General features: G+C 40.6%; 2 protein-coding genes across 2 annotated transcripts in view; one reads left to right on the forward strand and one right to left on the reverse strand.

Moving 5' to 3' along the window:
* Positions 1-11,714, forward strand: part of ANXA3 (annexin A3) — a 41,218-nt gene extending 29,504 nt beyond the window's left edge. The window contains exons 9-13 of the mRNA XM_063458707.1: positions 2,159-2,252; positions 3,175-3,270; positions 7,003-7,061; positions 10,635-10,757; positions 11,487-11,714. Of these exons, the coding sequence (XP_063314777.1) occupies positions 2,159-2,252; positions 3,175-3,270; positions 7,003-7,061; positions 10,635-10,757; positions 11,487-11,546 (432 nt within the window). The 3' untranslated portion in view covers positions 11,547-11,714. The remainder of the gene's footprint in view (positions 1-2,158; positions 2,253-3,174; positions 3,271-7,002; positions 7,062-10,634; positions 10,758-11,486) is intronic.
* A 3,585-nt stretch (positions 11,715-15,299) lies between these two features.
* LOC134614676 (tyrosine-protein phosphatase non-receptor type 9-like) overlaps positions 15,300-25,330 on the reverse strand; it is a 44,305-nt gene continuing 34,274 nt past the window's right edge. Inside the window, exons 10-13 of the mRNA XM_063458709.1 lie at positions 24,334-24,412; positions 22,204-22,354; positions 20,080-20,287; positions 15,300-16,952 (exon numbers count right to left, since the gene is read on the reverse strand). Of these exons, the coding sequence (XP_063314779.1) occupies positions 16,729-16,952; positions 20,080-20,287; positions 22,204-22,354; positions 24,334-24,412 (662 nt within the window). The 3' untranslated portion in view covers positions 15,300-16,728. The remainder of the gene's footprint in view (positions 16,953-20,079; positions 20,288-22,203; positions 22,355-24,333; positions 24,413-25,330) is intronic.

A 25,330-nucleotide genomic window follows, 5' to 3' on the forward strand; every position in this document is an offset into this window, starting at 1 on the left:
AGTGAGAGAGAGAGTGTCTGGAGTGAGAGAGTGAGTGTCTGGAGTGAGAGAGTGAGTGTCTGGAGTGAGAGAGTGAGTGTCTGTGTTGCATGTCAGTGTATGAGTGTGTGTGTCTATGAGTGTGTGTTTGTCAGTGTCTGTCAAATCAGTGAGTATCTTTGTCATGGAGTCTGTGTGTGATTATCAGTATGTGTGTGTCAATCAGTGAGTATCTTTGTCATGGAGTCTGTGTGTGATTATCAGTATGTGTGTGTCAATCAGTGTGTGTGTGTGTCAGATCAGTGAGTCTGTGTGTTTGCAATTGAGTGTGTGTGACTGTCAGTGTGTATACACCACTGAGTGTAGCGTGGTGGAGCACAGTACAGGAGCTTCTGTTTCCTGTACCCGGCCAGACTGACCGGAGGTGCTCACTGAGAGAGCACTCCCTGTCAGTCCGGCCAGGTACAGAAAACTGAAGCTCCTGTAGGGGATATCCTCCGCTCGGCAACGCTACAAGAGAGGTCCGAGGCACACCAGGAAGGGGAGTGCGACCACTAAGGGGGTGGGGGGGTGCACCAAGGGACAGGGAGGGGAGACAAACACCAAGGGACAGGGAAAAGAGGGGAGAGGTTAGAAGAACACTAAGGGAGGGGACCACTAATGGACGGGAAGAGGGGCTGGTTAAGAGGCACATAGGTGAAGATGTTATTTTGGGGGGGCGGGGGAGGGGGGCGGAAAAATACATATTCGCCTATGTACCCAAAAATCCTTCCACCGGCCCTGGTCGGTGGGGAGGGAGGCTGAGAGCAGAGCCGGCGCTTGGATAGTGCTGGCTCTGCATGAGCCGACAGGGGAGATCCTGAGATCTCCCCTGCCGGTCTCACTCCATAAGCGTGCTGTGGGGATTGGGGTGTGCCCAGGCACACCCGGCACACCCCATGCGCACGCCTATGCAAGGCAATATACACAGATGAACTTTAAGAAAAGATTGCTCCAAGTGCAACCATTGTTTGGTGGGAGTTATATTTGACCAAGCATACATTCTGTTTAAATGGGAAGCTTAATAATAGTTATAGATGTCTGGCAATCCTTTTCCTCCTAGATTCTTTGGCCGAACCAGGACAGAGTGCTTGATTATCAGTTTCTTATGTGCCCAGACAGATTTGGTGATCACTGTTCTAAGGAGGGTGAATAGGGGTAATGTTTGTAAAATATATAATAATCTGATGATTATTTCTGCAGAAAAGAACATAGCTGAGGGCGTGATTAAGATGTCCAGGTATTTAATCTTGGAGGATACCTAATAAATGGGAATTAATCTTTTAAGGGATTCTATAATTTTAGAAATACAAAGGTTTTCTTATCTCTATAGTACACCCCCTACCAGTTTCAGCACCGATGCTCATCAGCACTCTGTGTTTTCTGACGTCATCCGATTGATGCAAACATATTAGGTCTTCCGCATAGGAAAGCATTTTTGAGTGTTTAGCCTTACGGAGAATAATAATATTTTTTTTAGTAATATCTTTAGCCTCTGGATGAAATGAAGCCTGATTGTTCAGGGTGTTTTAAGTCTCTGCACCATCATCTTAGTGAATAGCTTTAGGTCTATATTTATAAGGTAAATCATCCAATAACTACTACAGTTGGTGGGATCTTTTCCCTTTTGGTATCAGAGAAATTATTTCCAGGTGTGAAGCAGTTAGAGGTGTACCTGGTTTTATTAACCCCTTAAGGACCAAACTTCTGGAATAAAAGGGAATCATGACATGCCACACATGTCATGTGTCCTTAAGGGGTTAAATTAAGGGCCCTCAAGCGGGCTCACGAATTGTGATAAAAATACTTTATAATAGAAAACCATCAGGAGCTTGGATTTTTGAGGTAGCCGTTTTGAATGTGTGTATATATGTATGTGTATGTATATGTGTATATATATATATATATATATATATATAATATATGGAATAATGGGGTCCCTTAGGTTTGGGATGAGGGCTTGCCATTCATATATCCCCAGGGGAGAGTCTTAGTCTGAATATACCCCAGTATATACAAGGATATTGACTATATTGAATACCGATCTACTAATGTAACTTTGCTGGCAAAGCAATAGCCAATGAAATTTGTGGACTGTGATACTGGAGCTAATGTGTACTATGCCCCTTTCCTATTTTAGATTTTATATAATGCTGGAGAGAAAAAATGGGGCACAGATGAAGACAAATTTATTGAAATTCTCTGTTTGAGAAGCCTGCTCCAACTCAGACTAAGTATGGCACAGAATATATCTGTGATTATTATTGCTTTTGAATATATCCGAGATTATTATTGCTTTTGTTCAGTAAATCTGATAGGATGCTTATTATTGCTTTATTTTATTAAAATTAAATGGATCTTTAAAATTAGACTGATTCCGTTCTTATTATTAAAAAGTCTTTAAAGCTAAGACACATTGACATTGAAAAGCTAAATTGATATTGTAAAGAATAAAACGTATAGCCTTGATATGTACCTGACCTTTTTCACGTTGGCATTCAGTATAAAATGTTACTTGATAAATCCCATGATTAAGAAACTGAAAGCTCTGACGTCATCTTTGAATCTAAAATACAAATGCAACAGTGAGTTTCACATTGTGTTCTTGACTTAATATTTTTGGGATATTATTTTAAAAGGATTTAATATTTTTGGATAAACATTTTAATTTATTTTTTCACAATATCAATTTATATAAGTATTAAATATTCTTCAAAATATTAAACGCTTATCCAAAAATATTAAGTCCTTGCCATTTTTATATCGACTTATATGATATAAATGTGTTAATTTTACTTTACTGAATTATTGGGCGGGGAGGGTTCAGTGGTGTAATATCTAAAAAAGTGATGGTTCCCCTTTAAATTGCATGTTTCAGTATTTTTATTCATTTGAGTTTATGTAATTTATATTGTAAGAGAACTAATGAAGAATTAGAATTATTGTGGTCAAGCAAGCATAAATATAGTGGTTTGGGTGCAAGAAAAAGAAGGTCTGTTTATTTTTTTTTTTCTTGCACCCAAACCACTATATTTATGCTTGCTTGGCCACAATAATTCTAATTCTTCATTAGTTCTCTTACAATATAAAGCTTTCGTAAAAGTCAACCAGGTGTTTACATATTTAACTTTTTTTTTGTTTTTGCTGTATAAACAGCTTTTGATGAATATATGAAAATTTGCAAAAAAAGCATTGAAGAAAGCATAGCCGGTGAAATCTCTGGGCACCTAGAGGATTTGCTTCTGGCCATAGGTAAGTCATTAAAATATTTTTTGTGCTGGTATTTGAGTTGTTTTGAATTTGGGTGACAATGGAAATTACTACAGTGAACATCTGTTTTTAGTGGTACAGAAATTAACAAACATTAGAAATTGTGAAATCCCTGCAAATCCACTTTTATTCAGTTATTAAGTCATCCAAAACCTGTCTGATTTAAAAAAAAAAAAAAAAAAAAAAAATTAATAAAATAAATAATAAATAAATAAAAAAATGAAACGGTGCTATGGTCAAGACATGGCACGGTCATAATTTAGGTTATCCTGCCAATCACTAATTCATGATCCTGTTAAAGAGACTGCTTGTCCCTACCAGCTGGGTAAGATTTCACAAGGAGGTGCTGAGTGGGTTCACTAATGTTTTGGTCTTATATTTTCTAGAGATGTTGTCTTTTCCAGAGCCACTCTCCTTCCTCTAATTTAATGCAGTGATTTGGAATTTTTGTTTATCCTTTCATATTGAATCGCATGATCCTATTACACCCTTTATTTTTGTGCCACAATGTTTGCTTGTATGCAATAAAAAAAATAACATTCTTAAACAGAAAAATACAAATATAAGTATATAAGTGCTTGTTGGAATGTGAAGCGATATATATTACAATGGATCTTGTATAACAAATACAAGATCCAGCAAACTCACTAATTCTCTAAACCGCATTTCAAGGCTCACAGAATGTAACATTTTGTTTAGAAATACCTCACCTAGTCAAAAATAATAGGCATTTTTTTAAGTGTATGATAACACATTGCATATGCCTGGCACAACGTACAACGCCAATGTACCCCATTTTTGTCAGTTCCTATCCTACCAACACTTGCTCTTATGAGATTAACCAATTTATTTGGATTAGAGCATATCCTTGGGATCACTGCAAATAGGGCGGTAGAATGAAACACCTGTGACAGAGAGGGATTTAAAACTGGGGATTTGGCCTGGAAAATAGACCTCTATATGTATGTTGCTGTGGATCCTTGCACTCTGGCTGTATAATTGTCCATTGTGGGGTGCACAATTACCAGGGCTCCCAAATATCCACTTTCGGTCTTCAAATAAAATCCAAAACTTTATTATAATTCCATTTTAAAAATTTACATTTCATTTGATCCTAAAGAAAGTTCCCCAGAGGGGCTGAAATGTTGATTTAAATTTTTTTTGGAATTATAATAAAGTTTTGGATTTTATTTGAAGACCGAGAGTGCAGCCACTTTTCTATAAACTATATAGGAATTAAAGGAACTAAAAACTAAATATAAATATATAATATATACAGGGCCGGCCTTAGGGGTGTGCGAGCTGTGCGGCCGCACAGGGCGCCATGGAGCAGGGGGCGCCCTGACAGCCGACACAGCCCGCACATGGCCGGTGTCAGGGTTTATTTAAAAAAAAATAAAAAATTGCGGCAGAGGGGGCGGGGCTTACGGAGCTGCGGGGGCGGGGCTTATTGCGAGGCAGAGGCGGGGCTAATACCTCCCGAAGCCCTTGCTGCACAGGAAGAGGGAAGGAGTCCCTGCTTCCCCATTAGCCAGCTGCATCCACTGGATAGAGGTAAGTGTGACTGTTTGCCTGTTATCCCTCTTTTCCAGCCATCTATGTGTCCCACTATTCCCCCCCCCCAGCCCTTCATATGCTCCTATACCCCCCCTCCAGCCCTTCATGTGTCCCTATAGCCCCCCCCAGCCCTCCATGTGTCCCTGTACCCCCTCCCAGCCCTTCATATGTCCTTATAGCCCCATGTGTCCCTATAGCCCCCTCCCCAGCCCCCATGTGTCCCATTATAGCCCCCCACATGTCCCATGTGGCTGTGTGACTGTGTGTGTGACTGTCTGTCTGCCTGACTGCCTGTGTGTGACTGCCTGTGTGTGTGTGTGACTGTCTGTGTGTGTGTCTGCCTGTCTAACTGTCTGTCCGTGTGTGACTGCCTGCCTGCGTGTGTGACTGCCTGCGTGTGTGACTGCCTGCACGCGTGTGTGACTGCCTGCACGCGTGTGTGACTGCCTGCACGCGTGTGTGACTGCCTGCACGCGTGTGTGACTGCCTGCACGCGTGTGTGACTGCCTGCACGCGTGTGACTGCCTGTGTGTGTGACTGCCTGTGTGTGTGACTGCCTGTGTGTGTGTGAGACTGCCTGTGTGTGTGTGTGACTGCCTGTGTGTGTGTGTGACTGCCTGTGTGTGTGTGTGACTGCCTGTGTGTGTGAGACTGCCTGTGTGTGTGTGTGACTGCCTGCCTGTGTGTGACTGCCTGTCTGTAACTGTCTGTAACGGTCTGTAAGCCTGTGTGTGACTGCATGCCTGTGTGTGTGACTGCATGCCTGTGTGTGTGTATAACTGTCTGTCTGTGTGTGTGACTGTATGACTCTAATTGTGTGTGTCGCTGTAGCTGTGCCATTGTGTGTGCCTGTGCCTGTATGTGTGACTGCCTTTAACTGAGTGTGTGTGTGTGTACATGCCTGTAACCAAGTTTAAATTTCCCCCACCCCTTCCTGTCAAGGCCGCACTTTGACTGACAGACGCTCACTCACTGACAGACGCACACTCACTGACAGACACACACTCTCATATACACTGACAAACAATGACATACACACACACACACTATTACTTGGACACACTGACAGATGCACACTCTCACTGACAGACGCATGCACTCACTGAAAGACGCACGCCCCCACTGACCGACACATACACACTCACTCACTGACACACACATTCACTCACAGACATAAACACTTACACACACACACACACACATTCACTTACAGACACACACACACACAGACATTTCCACTAACACTCACAAACTAATATTTTTTTTTATTTTATTTTAAATCCACCCAGCCTCCATAGGAGAGCTGGAGTGGATTTCTTGCCTGCAGTCCAGTGTGGCTGCTGGGCGGGCGGGCAGGCAGGGGGCGCACAGACTGAGTAGGCGGCTCTTAGTGATGCCGGGAGCCGGACTGACGTCATATTCCGGCTCCTGGCTTCATTAAGCGGCGCAGAGGGAGCTGAGCAGGAAGAGCTCAGGTGAGTATGCTCCTTCGCTGCCCGCTGCCAGCCTCGGGGGGGGGCAGCTCTTGAGCCCCCCAGGACGTGAGGCAAGCAAGGGATCTGCCTGGGGGTTTGGGGGTGGCTTTTATTGCCACCCCCTGCAAAGTGCCACCTAAGGCAGATGCCTTGTTTGCCTCACGATATACACGTCCCTGGTGCCTGTGTGTGTGTTACTGTATTCAGGCAACTTGGTGGGTGGTGGGGGGGCGCCATGAAGACTTTTCGCACAGGGCGCCTATTTGCCTAAGGCCGGCCCTGAATATATATAAATTAAAGGAAAGAGAGGCACATATAATATAGTTATAATAACAGAACAGTATATCCGTATAATAAACTATTGAATGTAATAAAATGCGTTTGCATTGTCATTTCATGTTCAATGTATACAGATGGTTTTTTGTTTTTTTTCCCTCTATGGTCCATTAAGAGTAGTAATTGTTTTTTATGTAGTTTGTGCTTTCACTTTTCTGGTTGTATAAACAGCTTTTTTTAATAGGGGAAAAAACAAAAAAAGAAAACTCAGACTAAATAAGTGCAGTGTCCTGTGATGTCAGGATTGTACTGTTAGTGTTTGTTAGCATGTCTATGCCCACACCATTCTATCCTGTTTCTTTATCAGTAAAAAGGACAACATTGAAATAATTATTTTTTATTACAGTGAAATGTGCAAGGAACACTTCTTCTTTTTTTGCTGAAAGGCTGTACAAATCTGTTAAGGTAATTTCTGCTCATTTTCTATATATGTTTATGGTTAATGAATCTGTATGATCATATTGAAAAGCTTTGTGAAACATTCCAAAATCTGCTCCCCAATGAATTATCATGTTGGCAAATTTCTTAAAGACACATACGTATGAAGCCTATTCTTAATGATGAATTTGTGTAATATAAATAAGAATATTCCTGATGTGTGTGTATTGGTGCAAAAAGTGTGCACCTTCTTCCTCTTATTTCCTGCCCTGCACTATAATACATTGTTCTGCAAATATGTTTTTACAATGTGTTAATTTAGCAAAGCATGCCAGCTATATCCCAGTTTATTGATAAACAGAATATTATCCCAGGACAGAACAAAACTGTGTCCAAGTAGCACGTAACCACAACATACACTTTTATATAGAATCATCCAAACATAAATTATTTAGTGTCTCATGCTTGACAAATTGGAAACTATCCACCATAATTCCTCTGCAACTGCAATTTTAGAGGTACCGTTGACCTTCTGTATTGGATTGTCCAGTTATTGCCCCCTTCTGGGATGATCTGGCTTATTTATTTGTTTTGAAGTCTTTATTTTTGATGTGCAGCATGGTACAAAGATGCCCACAATGCCACGACAGCATAGTCAAGCACATATATGTCAGATACAGCATAGTATAGGCATGGCAATTGAGAAATCAGAACTTTTTTTTAAAGACTGCCTTGTTTTTAAAATAAGAAAAAGTAAGGGCAACAAGCTTAAACTGTCATGTGTGCATCAAATGCAGGAAATTAACTGTCAACAATAGAGCTTGACTGAGGAGACTTAAATGACATCATCACAATGTCATACAGTCAGGTGGAGATTAAACCGTGTCAGTTAATAGTCGCTCAGTATTGAAAACATGCTTTGGTAAATAGGCCCGAAACCTCACCATCACTATAGGAACCTCACCATCGTACGTAGATAGGCCCGAAAGTCTATACTGTCGCAATATTAGTGCAACCAAGTCACTCCGTCACCAGTCAGGTTTTTGATTAGTCTTCAACTTTAAGAAATCCTTGACTGTCTGCTATTACATAAACAGTGTCAAGTCTACAAATATAACAGTGTCAGCATATAGGTACATTGGATTGAAAGGAATAAACATAATAGCTGGGTTACCGCTGATAGATAAACACAGCGTAAATTAAAAGAGGAAGCAAAAAAACAAATCTGCGTATTCTAATAGCTATTGCAGCGGTTTGTAGGCCCGCCACCCGAATTCTTCATCCTATGCTGCACGTGGGTCACTGCAGAATGTCCATATGCTCTGTAAATCGGTACGGTTGGGGTCTGGATGGCTGTAAGGAGTGCTGCTCTTGGTGCCGTATTTTCCTACAACCTCCAGCCCAGGTCGTGGTTGGATCCAAAGACATTAGTTCCTTGGTACCTTCTGCTCCACTGGATGTATCACTAGCCCTTTGGCACCTTTGGATATGAAGAGCTCCTTGAGTGTATAGATGGCATGGTGGATCCTGCTCCATGAAGGACTTTGGCCCAGAGGAGGGGCACTCAGCTGGAACCGGTTCCAGTCTCATACTTGAAGCCTGCTTTGTCGTTTCAAGGGATTTACTGCTCAACCAAAGCCAGAACCTCTGACACACCAGGTCGAACCTGGCCTCAAAGCTCTCAACCGATGTTTGAATCTTCTGGTTCGCTGGGTGCATGGGGAGCTGCGGCTCGGTGGTTCTGCATACACGTCTAAATGTAGGTCACGAGAGTTAAAGGAAAGCAAAACATACAAGACGTGGTGGCTAATCTGATAGGTAGAGTAGTAGTAAAGTAACTGAGTGTCATGAGAGTTAACCACTGTTTCCATTTTCTTTTACACCCTCCTGCACTTACTATATTGCTATTCACACATATTGTTGGATGAGCATAGTAATGAACATAATGAGAATAATAATACAAACTAAACTTAGGACAATGGGAATAGCCTTATTAACAACGAGTCGCGTGTCGTGCTTTGTACTTCATACACTCTCCGCCTGTTGTGTGTGTGTGTGTGTTCTTACCGGGTTCAGCCAATTCTGATGGGTTGTAAGGTCGGTGTGGTGTTGAGAAAGTCTGGGTGAGTAGCTGCAGGGTTCTGCCTGCGTAGGTCTCTCTTCCAACTCCAGGTATTAGTGAGACCCTGCATCCTAGATCCATGGACTTGGGTATTCAAAGGATCTGAATCTTTGTTCCCTCCGGAGCTAGTGGGGGCTCTAGATGGTAAAGACCGCCGTTGGCAGGCAATCTCCCACAATTGTGGTGGGTGTGATGAGGTGGCCTAGAGGGCTCTTGGCACTGGCGGGCAGGCGTCCGGTTGAACAGGATCAGGTGTTGTGTGTTTGGCCTGGGGAGACCTGTGCTGCTTCAGCAGGTTGCGTTCCATCTTGGCAGCTTGTGTCCGGTCATGGAGTAGTGCCTAGAAGCTCCGGAATATATCGTCAAGCTTTTGCAAGGTATACTGTAAGGAGCCGCAGTGAGGCATTTGAGGCTGTCCCAGTACTCCTTTTTCAGGTGACAGGGCAGTCGCCTTCTTGCGTGAACCGTGTGGTTGGAGTTCAGCTCTACCACGGTCAGAGGGCTAAGGTAAGTGCAGGGTAGGTCACTCATGGTATGCCAGTGGGGGCAGGGATAACCCCCACTGGTCTAAATATGGGGAGGGGACAGGATAGCTGTGAGGTCGGACCCGAGGTTTGGGAACAAGTGGATCGGCCGCAGCAGAAGTGCCCGGGATTCTGTCAGGTAACAGGCTTGATTAAGGTATCGGGTTGTGCATCCGGGTTCAGGTGGTGCCCTTGGGTGGGTTCTTTTGTCAGTTATCAGATTTTAGCACCCCAAATTGGGCTCAGAATGCAGGAGCTTAGAGTCCCCATGTCTGCTCTGCTCAGAAGCTAGGCTCCACCTCGCCTCAGATTGTATTTCATTCCTTAGGTCATCTTTTATTTTCAGAAACTATTTCATGACTTGCAACAACTTTTTCATTTGTATTTAAAAAAAAAAAAAAAAAAAAAGCCACTATTGTTTTACATATGTAACTAAATATGGGCAAAAATTTGTATTTCCATGGTCAATAACCCTTCTTGTGTGCTAGAACCATTAATTTGCTTAGTTTGGCTGCAATGCAGGTAACTCTAAGAAGATGGTCTTAACATTTGCTTTGCCTGATGTGTAATAACTTTTTATTAATATAATATGGAAATTTTCATCAAAATAATGTTAGAGTTCTGTATAAAGAGTGCCATGTTGTGAAAAATGATCTAAACTACTAAAAGTGGGGCAATTGTCATGGAAACCAATGGAACCATCAGACTAATTACACTAGGGACTCCTTTTACATCTTTTCACTTTTTAGGACACAGCACTTTTTATGCATAACCCCATTGTCTGTGTCTTTCTTGTCCTTGTGATGTAATGTAAACACCATAAATGCATAAGCAACGTTTATAACTCAAATTTCAAAAATTGTAAAAACAAACTAATTTTTAGCAAATATTAAAGTACTATACACTAAGAATTTGTTCATGTAAATTGTAAATCTTTTTTAAATTCCATTGTAGGGTGCAGGAACAGACGAGTTTACGTTGACAAGAATAATGGTGTCTAGATCTGAAATGGATATGCTGGATATCCGTGCAGAGTTTAAGAAACTTGCTGGATACTCTCTGCATTCTGCGATCAAGGTAAGTTTTTAAAAGTAACAAGCTTCCCCCCATAGATAAACGAATAAAGCGCCCAGGATGAGTTAAATTTTGATATGCATACAAGTTAAGCAATTGCTCGTAAGAGAAATTCAATTCTATAGTTTAAAGAATGCAAACTTATATTCCTTACACTATAGAACTCTCCCCGGCTCACAAATAGTAAAAAAAATAAATAAAAAATAAATAAAAAAAAGCATGAGCACATCCAGCGCCAGTTAGATGACCAAAGGTCTGTTAGCCACCAGGATGTACCACTAGAGGCAGCCTTAGTCCTGCAATGTAATTATTGCAGGTTCTCAAAACCTGCAATGATTTACATTGCAGAACTAAGTGGGACTGCGAAAGCGCATCCAGACCACTTCAACTTCAATGAGCTAAAGTAGTCTGACTATAGTTTCCCTTTTCATGAATTGCAAACGTTAGAAAGAGAAAAAAATATTCTGGCCTATTTTACCCTTTTAATGCACAATTCCTAACAATTGCCACTTCATTTATTAACCCTGATTCCTTTACTACCTGCATTATATGCACAAGTCTTCTAAACTGTTTCCCTTTTACAGACAACATTTTTTTTGTTTGTTCTTTTTGCTAAATAATACCTGTGGGTTTATTCACGGAAGTATGTATATAGACAGTGACACATTTTAGCTTGTCCCTTGGATAATTTTTGTTAAAATTTGCTTTAATGTATTTTGACTTTCTCCTCAGTCTGATACGGCTGGAGATTATGGAGAAGCACTACTGAAACTCTGTGGTGGGGACGACTAAATGAAAGAATAGAAGACTATGACTGCAGCTATATGGAATTTTTTTACACAACAAATTTATATTGTGATTCTTGTACTAAACATTCACACTTGTAACTGCAATAAAAAAAAACATTTCACTATATAATGTAAGAAAATAAATATTTGATATTTAACCTCACTAAAACAATACTGAAACCAAATTATTGTTTAAAGAAATGTATGCATGATACCATCTTTTAAATGTTATATACATTGTAAACCAGTAATTAGAATGTTGTTTTGTCTGGCATCATGCCAAACCGATGTCAAAATGCCATTTGCAGTCTGTTGCCAGGTATAAGGTTCCCCTAGATCTAACATGCCATTCAGCCTGCCTAGTATCACAATTCAAGTGAGCCATTCATTAGCAGAGCAGTGCGATTTGCTGAAAGGGCAAAAAGAGAGAATATATAGGTCCATCATAAAACCAACAAACTTGTATGATTGATACAGATCCCAATATAAATTAGGGATGCAGGTGAATGCTCCCTCTTACTCAACTCTCTATTACGAATTCTGTCAATGACCTGTTTCATTGCAGTATTGGCACTTTAACATAAGTAAATTAGGTTTGGGTACTCAGACCCATGAATTTGTATATAAACTGTAATGCTGGGTAAAGATGTTCTGCAGCAACTACGATCCATGACGCAAAGAATCACATTCTTTTGCAGACTGGTTTCAAGCAGCTTTCTACAGCACTAGATAGCCAGTTTCCACATGAAACTAGTATTTAGCTAGTTCTAGGCATGCAGTTTGTACAAAGAAAATTCAAAATGAATCTCTGTAAATGTAGAAGATACACTGTGAACATTTTCTTAACCCAAAATGCATATAGTAGACAGCTGACAATGCTTACCATATAGATAGTACAGGTTTAAAAAAAAAAAAAAAAACTAGTGCAGCATTTAATGAGCAGTGAAGTTAAAATAGTGAGATTGCACACTTGTTCTTGAACCTATGTTATTGGCTCAAATCCTATACACTTTTTTTTATGTAGCACCTAACCATCTCTAAATATGAATTGGAAGAAAGTTATATACAAATATTAGGGTAAGAGGAATACACTTTTGAAATTACACGCTTACATAAAATTTTATTAGAAATCATTTTATGGGGTGCCTCAATTTAAAACAAACTGGTAAATTAAAGAAAAATGGAGAAGCACTTTCTTAAATTCATTTTTTGTTTTGTTGTTTAAAGGACCACTATAGTGCCCTGAGGGTGCCCCCACCCTCAGGGTCCCCCTCCTGCCGGGCTCTAGGGGTGAAAGGGGTTAACTTACCTCTTTCTCCAGCGCCAGACAGACTCTCCGCCTCCTCCTCGGCTGAGTCGCGCATGCATTCAGCCGGTCTCCTAGGAAAGCGTTCACAATGCTTTCCTATGGACGCTGGTGTCTTCTCACTGTGAAAATCACAGTGAAGTGCGGAAGCGCCTCTAGCGGCTGGATTAACCCATTTGTAAACATAGCAGTTTCTCTGAAACTGCTATGTTTATAGAAAAAAAGGGTTAAACCTAGCTGGACCAGGCACCCAGACCCCTTCATTAAGCTGAAGTGGTCTGGGTGCCTATAGTGGTCCTTTAATGGCTGCATTACCTTGCGGGCAAGGCTTTGTTCATTACACATTAAAGAAATGTTATTGTCATCATCCAAAGTTGGATCCTAAAGACCACATGCAAGCATATATCCTGCTTATTTAGCTTTTATAGCTACATTTAGATTTTTAAATGCACATTCGAGGCAAGAGTTCATTCTACTCCTTACAGGATCTAGAATAAAAGGGGTTCATACTTAGTCTTCTAATTTTGGAGCCAACACTACTGTGATGCTTTTTACAGTCACACATTCTATTCCTTCTGTTCTCTTAAAGTAACATTTCAGCTTTTTTGAATAAGAAGCATTGCCTTCCTGTTTGAAAGAGTACTCAGTTTAAATACAGAAGCGCACCCTCTAGACAGCAGCTTAAAGGACCACTTCAGCTTAATGAAGTGGTCTGGGTGCCAGGTCCAGCAAGGTTTAAAACTTTTTTTTTTTCTAAAAACATAGCAGTTTCAGAGAAACTGCTATCTTTATAATAGGTTTAAGCCAGCCTCTAGTGGCTCTCATTGACAGCTGCTAGAGGGCTTCCGTGCTTCACTGTGAAAATCAGTGAGAAGACGCCAGCGTCCATAGGAAAGCATTTTGAATGCTTTTCTATGGACTGGCTGAATGTGTGCACGCGGCTCCTGCCGCGCATTCAGCCGAGGAGGAGAGTCCCCCGCCCGGCGCTGGAGAAAGAGGTAAGTTTAACCCCTTCCACCCCCTAGAGCCTGGCAAGAGGGGGACCCTGAGGGTGGGGGCACCCTCAGGGCACTATAGGGATCCTTTAATTAATTAAAAGACTGAGTTGTGTCTCAAAGCACCCCAGCATGCAAAAGTAGAGGTTACTTTTAAGGAGAGGCAAGTTATCCACCATTCCTCTGGCTATCATTTTCATTTTACAATAACCATGGGGCATATAGCTTTTAGATCATAAATATAGCCCAATCACATTGTTTTTAATCCACAATCTTATTCTTACGTTGGGCATAGCAGCACATCTTACAATAGCAGATCCATGAGTTTAGAGATTTAACTGCTTAGGACAATTAAAATACATCAATAAAGTAACAATTTAGGAATAATGTAACATGTCATTTTGTCAATGGTTATGTATATGAGGGGTTTAATAGTAGCAGGGAGAGGGTCAGCCTCTCCACACTACATATGTGTATTTCATTGATCATTTGGTAGCAGTTTGTTTTGGTTCTGCCCTGGCTTGACAAATAACATTGGTTACAAGAAACAATACTGGGTTAATTTGGGATTAAATTGAAATCTCATCTTTTAATGTTGCAGTTTTTTCTATTAGGGTTTTTATTGTATGGGCTGTAGGTAGAGATCCGTAAACATTGATGTAAGGGTAAATGCATGGAGTTAAATGTTTTTCACATTGTCAGGGTTATTCACCAAAGTGAGAATTTGAAAGTGAATTTCAAATTCAAGGTAGAAAATAGCTCAAGGCAAACTACTCTAAATCAGCTATGCTTCCAGTTTGGCTACTTTGATCTTACATTTGAAATTCACTTTGATTTATGACAATTTTCTCTTTAGTAAATAACCCTGTCTTTATTTCTTTTTGGAGGTTTGTTTCAATTCAAAGGACTTAGAACTGTATAATTGAAAACTTGCTGAAAAAGAGTTCACGCAGGGCCAAAATAATTTGCCTTTGGCCTGCTTGGGTACTACACGATTACATTGCAGTATTTTGTTGACCAATTCTTCAATAGCATTCAAAAAAGGTTGATGTTCTGCGTGGTGGTGTCAACCCCTGCTCTTAGGTCTTATCATTTGTCTTCAGGCCAGCAAGCTCTGTCATGATCTGAATAGGAGCCAGAAGTGTCAGTAGGTCATTACGTGATTAACCTAGTTAACATTTGAATATTTATCCTAATTTAAACGTAAAACCAAACCTGAAGTGGGTGTAGCCGGGATCCTTGTAAGCATAGAATGTTCAACATGTTAACATATAAGTAATTGGGGGAGGGAGAGTAGAAGAGGGGAATATCAGCCATGGCCAGATAACGGTGTTGATACACAGATAACTAGAAATCTTCAAATACAAAAGAATAAAGATTACAAAACATTTAATTAAGGCAATAAAAGTGTCTTGAACACAAATGTATGGGGGAAAAAAAATACAAAACAAAAAACTATGAAGACTAAAGAAATATTTAATTTGTAATACAAGTTCAACCTAGAAGCTTTCTATTGGTACCAACAGATCCTATAATTTTGAATTTGGCAACAAAATAAATGCATTTTTTTTAAATTTAAAAGCATACATAAACATTTGTTAAGTAGTTATAAATACAGTAGCTATTTATGTTGCCACTGTCATGTAGTCGTACCAAAAAAAAAAAATAAAGGGGGGGAGAAACAATTATACCGTCGTGAAATGTATATGGAATTTACTCCTATAAACAAGAATTCACAAGGAAGCTGGAAATATCTAGTCAAAATTGCCTAAAAAAATATTTTGTGAAGAAAGAACTTGCTACTTAGATATTCTCTCGCTTGGCTGTTTTGACCTCGGATTTGCAATTTCCCTGTCCATTCTAGTTTAGTGAATAAACACCATAATTATATAAATTAAAAATGAAAAAAATACAGTATTGATGGATAAAATTAAAAACACAAAACATTAAAAACAATGTAGTCAAGTATAGAACAAGAGACAGAAAAAGAAAAGTTTGCTCCTATGCAAAAAAAAAAAAAAAAAAAAGGCCCCTGAGAAGATAAATGCAGGCAATTTTTTTTAAATTTAGATAATTGTGCTACACATACATTAAAAAGGCACATCAATGCAGGCAGTGTTTTATTGAATGCTAAACCCTGCACTATATAGAGTGACAGGTCAAAAGAAAAAAAAAAAATTCTCACAGACATGTCTTTCATGACCCAGCTTATTAACCAAAATAATATCACAATCAAACATAGCTTAAGGCCTTTGTTTCCTAATCCTTTCAGTGAAGAAAAGATTACGGTAAACTAGGAAAAGATTGCATAACATTTTAAAACCATTCATTTGTGTTTACCATAGACATGAACGCATAACCTTCAATACATATCCTTGCAACCTTGAAACTTGTATTTTGTTTAAACAGATAGCTATACAGAAATGTACAAGAGTGTCAATGTTTCCTGAAACATGGAAATATACTTGGTAACATCGGGTGACTTATGATTCCCCCTCCAAAGCAATCTTTATAGAGCACATTACAATTTACATAAAAATCATAAAAAGGACTAAACAAATCTACAAGATACTACCCACTTTACAGAGGGGTCTGTGACGCGTTTCACATACTTCATTCTTTCTGCAGACAACAGCAAAGAAGAAAAGTACAGTTAACTTCAAGTCTAGAAGACTGTGTGCAAGTTATCCCATTGCATTCATGCTACAATAAATTATGACACTTTCCAGTGCTTCATTAGCTGAAATCCCTTGCCATCTGAAGGGGCCTGCAATCCACTGCAAGGCAATGTAGCAGGTCCATCCAGCACCATTGGGTTTACAATGAACCAAATAATGGTTATGGATAGCCAATATACATGTCTGAGTACCACAGAGAAGGAATAATCACTCGCTGTCTGTCTCAAACTCAGTGTCTGACCATTCCACAGGTTCAAGAAGGTCTCTTCGTTGTGCATATTCAATAATTGCCATGTAACAAAAGTAATATTGATCCCATGTTTGAATACTAAATGCACGCTGAGATCTCATCCTTTTCACGGTCTGTTGTATGTCCACTGTTCCAATGTTTTCAAGTCTAGACAAGCAAATATCCAACGTGCAAAATGTACCTATTCAGGAAATGAAGAAATTGCACAGTTTAACTTGTACATGACATATCTATACAGCACAGAGTAAAATATGACATCACCTCACATGACACAAATGAACGCTCTGGGCACCAACACAGCTTTAATGTATTTGGTGCCATCTCCCCCATTTTAACCCTGCAGCTGAAAACACTCATTCTTTAGTAACAGCAATGGTTTCTTTCCAGGGCTAACCTTATTGACAGCCACTATGGGGCACTTTCACTAAGGGAGACCATTTGATTGGCGCGGCATGTGCTGCACATGTGCACAAGCCTCCCAATGCTTTTCTATGGTAGAGACTGATGATAGCCAGTGTCAGAGGTTCCCTGGGCAGACTGTGCTGCGAGAGAGAAAAGGGGAATTAAAGTTGCCTATTAACTCTAGCAGTGGGTGCTTTGTCATCTAAATAGTGACTAGGGTCCTACAGCATTAGGAATACATATTTGTATTCCTAACTCTATAGTGTTTCTTTAAAGTGCTCGGTGAACACTCAAGTATTTATTTAATGTACAAAATTTGATGACACCCAACCAGTGACATAGTAAGGGTGTCATTAGCTGTCCAGTTTTTTTTCCTGTCAAAATTTCATTTTTTGGGGCAGCTAAAGGTGATAAAATTACACTTTGTGGGGGGCGGGGCCTGACTGCGGAGGGGAGCAGACGCATGTCGCTGTTGCTCCCGCGTCTCAACTCGCCTAAAGCCGATTCCCGGTAACCAGAGGCAGCAAACCGATGACCCGGTGCTCCCAAGTGATAGAGGACACCGAGCCCGTCATGTTGACACCAAGCGAGTGGCCCTATGTTCCGGGCCCGACCCACGCAGGTCTGCGGCCTACAAGCATGGTGGCGGTGGGAGAGGCGGCCGCTCTCCCGCTGCAGACGAACACGGCAAGGCAAAGCTGGAAACCCCGTTCCCCCCCCTATGGACCGGCGGGGGTTATCCCGGTCCCCACTGAAGCGACACCCATGGCTACACGGACGGCACCTGCCCACACTGGTTCGGGCTCCGGGCCTAGCACTACTGCAGAAGCCCCTTGCCGTACAGAACTGGTACCCGTACAAGCCACAAGCCTGGATCTAATCTTCCAACAATTCATGGACAAGCTGGACAGACTCTTTGCAACACCCCGCGTACAACACGGAGGTACAGCATGTGGGCCGGGGAAACAGGGGCGGAAAGGGCCCTCCACGGGCACTACACACCCTTTAACGCCAAAGCTGAGCGCCGACTGCCCACCCGGGCCGGGGGTCACCAGGAGGATAACTCCACAGCATCAGCCACATCGCCGGAAGCCTAACCGCCGCTGGCGGCGCCGTAACACCAGGGTTCTCCGAAGCGCCCTCACAGGGAAGAACTGGGCCTCTTGTAGCACCCGAGTTCGTGGAACCAGGATGCAGACCCCACTAAAAGCCTGGGACCGTGGGGAGACCCGACCGCCCTCACACCGCCCCCACACTCGACGACCACTGCCCCTCACCAGCAGCAGTCCTGGACTGAGCTTCTCCCCCAGATCACGTCTACACAGCCCTGCACACAAGGCCGCCAGAGTGGGCATCGGGTGAGGCAACCCAGTATTCAGCGGACTACGGCCCACAGCCATCACTTCAACCCGCAGCACAGCGAACATAGTTCGACCAACAGAACTTTGGACTTTTGCATGAGACTTTCTCCAGGGTACACTGCACCAGCCTTGCCTAGTTTGACACACCGAGCAGTACTGGGTACTTATGCAACTTGAAGCATGTTTAAGCCACATAAACTGCAGTAATCACAGCCATAGTATAACCTTGATAACCGTGCATGATAGTACAGGGCACTGTTTTACATTACTTAATTACTCACTTGATACTTTGCTTATGATTAGCAAGATTAAGACAAATAAGCCATTCTGTTTCCAATCGTATTGTTTATTCCACTAATATAACATGAGGCAGTCCGACATAGGAGATGTTGTCACGTGTTACCGTTAGGCCTGTATTTTCTTTACGTTACTCAGCTTTACGAAATCTTAAATAACTAAAAACCTGTTTAGCTTGCATAGAACTTCTGTTGTCACATCTATATAACTACACTACATATAAAAAAAAAAATAAAATTAGGCATTGAAAATCTGGAAATGTACTCTAACTATATGTATTGTTGTACCAACCCTATAATGTAACTCGCTGAAACGTTTCCCCCGTCTTCTCTTTTGTACCCCATACTATATGCCTTAATAAAAATCAGATTGACAAAAAAAAAAAAATTACACTTTGTGGATGAATGCATTGCCGTGGCAACCTTTTAACCTCTTCTGTCCAACATTAGCATTTGTTTACTCATGCTCTACAATATATTTATCAGGTGTGTCAAACTGTCAAGCCATGTCTAATTTGTTACAGATGTAATATGAATATAACATAAAAGCACACATGGCAGGTGAAAGCAATATGGAAATTATACATAGAAGTAAAAGCTAAGAAAACTACTTTATTAAAACTAACTGTGCACACTACTGTATCTCCTAGATTAATGGGAGGAGGGGGTAGGTAAAGTGCTTCAAAATAATAAGTAGGTGTGTAAGGATTTCACTGCAACATTTTGACCTTCTCCTCCTCTATCTTGTGCTTGGGGCTGTTAAAAGGGATGGAGTAGGGAATTACCTCACTTAGCATCTCATCATAAAATAAGATGTCTTCCCACCACAGCGCAGTAAGGTGTCTATGGAACAGCGATGGAGAACTGAGCAGGGAAATGCAGGTTAACAAGCGTATGAGTGGGGATTTGGGATCTTTATTTCTATGGATTTTTTCTACACTCTAAGTTCTTTATTCTGAATCTCAACAGTATATAATGTCAAGTTCTTGCTTTCAGTATGAGTAGACATGCCCAGTGCACTCAAACGTCTACATTTTAGAAAGATGTAGATTAAAAATTTACTAATTAATTATCCTTAATGTTCAGATTTATAGAAAATCATGATCATCAGACAAAGCACCACAAATATTTATTTTTGGACAGAGCTTTTTGCCTCCTCCTGATGCAGATACTTTGGTGTACATTTAAGCTTATTGAAAGGAACCCATCTAAGAGATAAGAAACAAGCATACATATATTTTTTATTTACCTGTCCTCCCAATTCCTGCACTACAGTGAATCACAATTGGTGGGCCTGCAGGATGTCCTGTCCACTCAGGCCCTAAAGATTGCACAGCCATTGCCTGATGCTGCTTCACTTGGGCCCGGAAATCCAACATGGCAGATGCAGATTTTGGCACTCCAAAGTCAGGCCAACTCATGTACTGGTAATGAGCAACACTTCGGCTTTCATCTGTCTGCAGAAACAATAAATTAAAATACAGAAATGTGTTAAAAACGGAGAATGGAGCAGAATACAAAAGGATGTGATGGAAATGACTTAAAGGACCACTATAGTGCCAGGAAAACAAATGTGTTTTCCTGGCACTATAGTGCCCCGAGGGTGTCCCCACCCTCAGGGTCCCACTCCCGTGGCGCTGAAGGGGGAGGAATGGGTTAATCCCTTACCTTTTTTCCAGCGCCGGGCTCCCTCGGCGCTGGGACTCTCCTCCCTCTTCTGACGTGCCTGGCTGAATGCGCATGCGCAGCAAGAGCCGCACACCCATTCAGTCAGTCCATAGGAAAGCATTCTCAATGCTTTCCTATGGACGCTGGCGTCTTCTCACTATGAAAATCACATTGAGAAGCGCCTCTAGTGGCTGGCAATGAGACAGCAACTAGAGGCTGGATTAACCCATATGTAAACATAGCCGTTTCTCTGCAACTGCTATGTTTACAGCAAAAAGGGTTAAACCTAGCTGGACCTGGCACCCAGACCACTTCATTAAGCTGAAGTGGTCTGGGTGCCTATAGTCGTCCTTTAAAGTATAACTGTTTAGTGCTCTGCTTTTTAATCTTCCATTTAAACCACTGCTATAGTGAAAATGAAGACACTATGTGCCTGGAAATCTAATGGAATCTTGATTTTTTTTACTGTTTTTTTTATTAGTACCAGCACTATATAGAGATATCCTCAAAGAGGACTGCGTTTGGAAGTCAGCAAAGGATAATGTAAGCACTTTAAAAAAACAGTAATTACAATCCCTCGCACACAGAGAAGTCCACTATACACTCTCGAGAGCTTTCAGTTTATTCTTTACCTGAACAACACGATTACAGATATCAAAGTAAAAGCAGATACTAAAGGAGATGGAGAATGAAGAAAGCCTGTGTAACAACTTGCTATTATTCATAATCTATCAACATGAGCACAGGCCTTTCATTGCAATAGTCATTTTCTAAATGCTCTTGTAAGACATTTATTTATTTTAAATTTTTAATAACCAATTCTTTTTCATTTGCATCATAAACAAACCGCAGGCAATGAAACCAAGAATGTGTAAAATCAAAATGAATGAGAGAGGGAAAGATTTTCACTTGCCTCTAGCTAGTGACAATTTATCCCTGGTGGGTAGTATTTAACTCAATTGGTGTGCTCTGGAGTAACTTAATGCCTTGCTAGTTGTGTAGATATTTTATTGGTGTGGATGGGTCATATCCTGTATATACACCGGTAGTTGTTATATCTCTACATTCATTATTGCTTTTTTTAATTTACATTTTATTTTATTTTTTTAATGGTTTACACTTTGATAGGATTTTGGGTGTACTTTATGTGTTAAGCGCTGCAGATTTGTTACTTTATTAATAAAGTGCCAACAAATTCCGCAGCACTGTACTTGCACTATTAGTTTGTTGTTTCAAACTGTCCACATCTTAATTCTCATAATTTATTGTGACCTGAAGGGAAACTAATGTGGTGCTTTGTCAATGCCAAGACATTGTGTTTGGGAAGACTGTGCATTTTCAGTTGAATTTGGGGAAACCACTTGAAGCATTAGTTGTGTTGTGCTATTTCATTGATTTGGTCATTGCATACAGCTGACAGTCTTTAAATTTGGGCTATAATCCTACATTTTTAATGGGGGTTGAATAATTTTGATTACAATGGTGTGTGTGTGTGTGTATATATATATATATATATATATATAATATACAAGTTTGCAAACACTAAGCTTTTTGGTTTTTGCTTTATGGTGCTGCACACTTGAATTTAAAGCTTATATATCTGCTATACATTTAGCTGCATAGTACATAATAGAAATATCAGTGTTTACACTATAAAGTGCCACCACAACCATATGAACAATGCAATATGACGGACATAATTTACCTGTTTATTGTACAAGTCCAAGTGAGTAAGCTTAAAATCTTGGAAGAGATCTATATGAATGTTTCGAATAATGAAGTGCCCAGAGTCTTCACTTCTTCCAACTTCAAGTGGCCAATATTGCCCACATTTTATTCGACCTCTTTCTATTACCCTTTACAAAAACAGATGAAATAAAAATGTATACATGATATAGGCACATGAAAATTCTTTACAGTCCAATGTTTTGTGATTTTCTTTTATTTAAAGCAAAGTCATACTTTTTGTTCATGACTAAAATCAGGAAGGATGGAAGCTCTCGGTCTCTCTCGCCAGCGCGCAGTGCGTGCCGATGACAGATACAATATTTAGCCAAGACTGACATTAGGCAGCCTGATACAGAGATACTAGCCACTGGCACAAATCTCAGGATGTGTATCCCGTGAAGCATAAAAAACACTTTACATACAGAAACCTATGACCATGACCACTACCAAAAGTAGAAGTGGTCATGGTGGATAGACTAACCCTTCAGTCTAGCCCTCAGTTAAGTCAGTTAAGATATTTATGGCATTAAAAGAAAAGTACAATTAAAATTCCTCCTTTTGACTTCATGTATAGCATGGAGGAAAGACGAGACAGGGGGGATATAATAGAAACATTTAAATACATAAAGGGAATCAACACAGTAAAGGAGGAGACTATATTTAAAAGAAGAAAACTACCACAACAAGAGGATATAGTCTTAAATTAGAGGGGCAAAGGTTTAAATGTAATATCAGGAAGTATTACTTTACTGAGAGGGTAGTGGATGCATGGAATAGCCTTCCAGCTGAAGTGGAAGAGGTTAACACAGTGAACGAGTTTAAGCATGCATGGGATAGGCATAAGGCTATCCCTAGCTATAAGAAAAGGCCAGGGACTAATGAAAGTATTTAGAAAATTGGGCAGACTAGATAGGCCGAATGGTTCTTATCTGCTGTCACATTCTATGAGCCCTGGGGCCACCCTGAAGAAGTGCAGATTACACTCTGCTAGAAGTAGTGAGTTTATAATTCTATAAGTACTTTTTTTATGTCTGTTTATTAAAACAACTCTCTTCCAACCTTAATCCAGCTTGGGGGTGTATTTGGACAGTGCCCGAGCAAATGTTGTAAATAGTGCAGTCTGGGAGATAACACTACACATACCATCTCAGAAAATTGATTCTCCTAACAGCAACAGTATGGATGCTATCAACAGCCCAGGCAGCATCATAACCACTACAGAACAATGTGTGATGATGATGATGCTAGGTGTTCCCTGGACCCATTTCCTGGTAATGGGGCTAATCAATATGCAATGGTTTGCCCACTTATCTGGGTCCTTGCCATGTGCCAAAGGTGTTCTATGGCTAGTGACGTGCCCCCTGCTGGCCATACACTGGATGAAAGTGTAAGATGACCATTCTAAAATCAATATATTCCACTCTGGTCTAACCACAATCCTTTTGGTACCCATCGATAATTCTATGCACAAACATGATAAAACTCATTGGAAACACAAAAATTATCAACTGCATATCTCCAACTGGACTTTTAGAATTTCTTCTTGTGCATAGAAACTTGAGAAATTATGTTTCCACAACTTTCCTTATAACACTGAATCTTAATAAATAGTGACACCTAATGGTTGGAATAGAGATGGCAATCATGGAGATAAAAATAAATATATTTGTTTTTAATATTAGTGTCCTATGTTAGAGACCACCTTGGAACGCATGGCACGCTGTGCCTTTTCTTAGAAAAAGCAGTGTTTGCATTGCTGAAGAGACAATCAATTTGCACCAGATCCACTAGAACAAACTGTGTTCTTTACAGTTGTATTGGTGCCAGGAGGGTCCTTTTGATTACCTGTTATTGATCTATCATGCTTCTTAAAACATCATGATTAGCTTTATGTTAGTCTTACTTAGGGATTGTAGCGCAAGGTTGATAAAAATAAATATCAGTATTTTCATTGTTATGCTTACATGGTCTTTAAATGCAAAACCTTAGATCACTCATGATGTTTTAGTATACCTGACTAATGTCACAACTAGTGAAGTGATTGAGTGAGAAAAATAACTTAAAACAGACTGCCAGTGAGGGTGATTGACAGATCATCTCCATTTACCTTGTTGTCATTACAATTATTAAAACCCGCTGTTCCCACACCATTCTCCAGAAATCGTCAAATGTTTTTGGCAAGGGACCTGAAGAAGAAAGCAAGAAAATAATATGTTCCATCAGAGCAAAAAAGACTAAATGCTCCCCCCTTCCACCATTTTTTTTGAGTTACCTGAAGATCATATAAGTCTATTTGATGGCTGGCAGACAAATTCATTTATTTTGGCCCTAATGAGAACAAGTAATTTGTGTGCCATTTGATCTCAAGAACCTTCTTTCTGAAACCACTCAAACAATGACAGATAATCTTGGGGCCTCCGATGTTTCAGCACCACATTTCAAACTATGCTGCATTAGTAGTTTTATATGTTACATAGGAGAGCTTTGTGATGTTTACGGCTACATGCATAACAAATAGGGGCCATATGCAAAGAGATAAAAGGAGGACAGCCCTGATGATGCATAACGTGGTGCCGTAAGGTTGCACATTCTCTTCTCACACTACGCACATAACTATAGGTCAAGCAATCATACTATGTCTTCTTAGAGTGTCACAAGGGCATAACTAGGAATATCAGGCCCCTGTGCAAGAATCATAGAAGGGCCCCCATTACACACTCACTGATGCACATACAGACACAATCATTGGCACACATACTCCCTGGCAGAAACGCAGACAGACACACACACAGATTTGACACACAATCAAAAAGTAGTTTTATAAAAAAAAAAAAATTGTGTGTGTTAATAATACCCATCCAGCTGGTGTGGATAGTCTCCCTGGAGTCTAGTGTGGCTGCTCCTCAATGTTCCCTTGCGCACCGTTTGTTTATTTTTTTATGTTTGTGCCGGCGTAAAATCATATCCCAGCTCCCTGCATCACCGCAGAGCGCACGGGGGAGCCGTGAGAAGAAGCAACAGCTCCCCCACCGCCCATCTACAGCTCCCGCCACCCGACAATATATATCAGCAGGGTAGGCATCTGACTCGAATAAGCTAATGGT

The sequence above is a fragment of the Pelobates fuscus genome, chromosome 6, assembly GCF_036172605.1.
Source record: "Pelobates fuscus isolate aPelFus1 chromosome 6, aPelFus1.pri, whole genome shotgun sequence".
Lineage (NCBI taxonomy): Eukaryota > Metazoa > Chordata > Amphibia > Anura > Pelobatidae > Pelobates > Pelobates fuscus.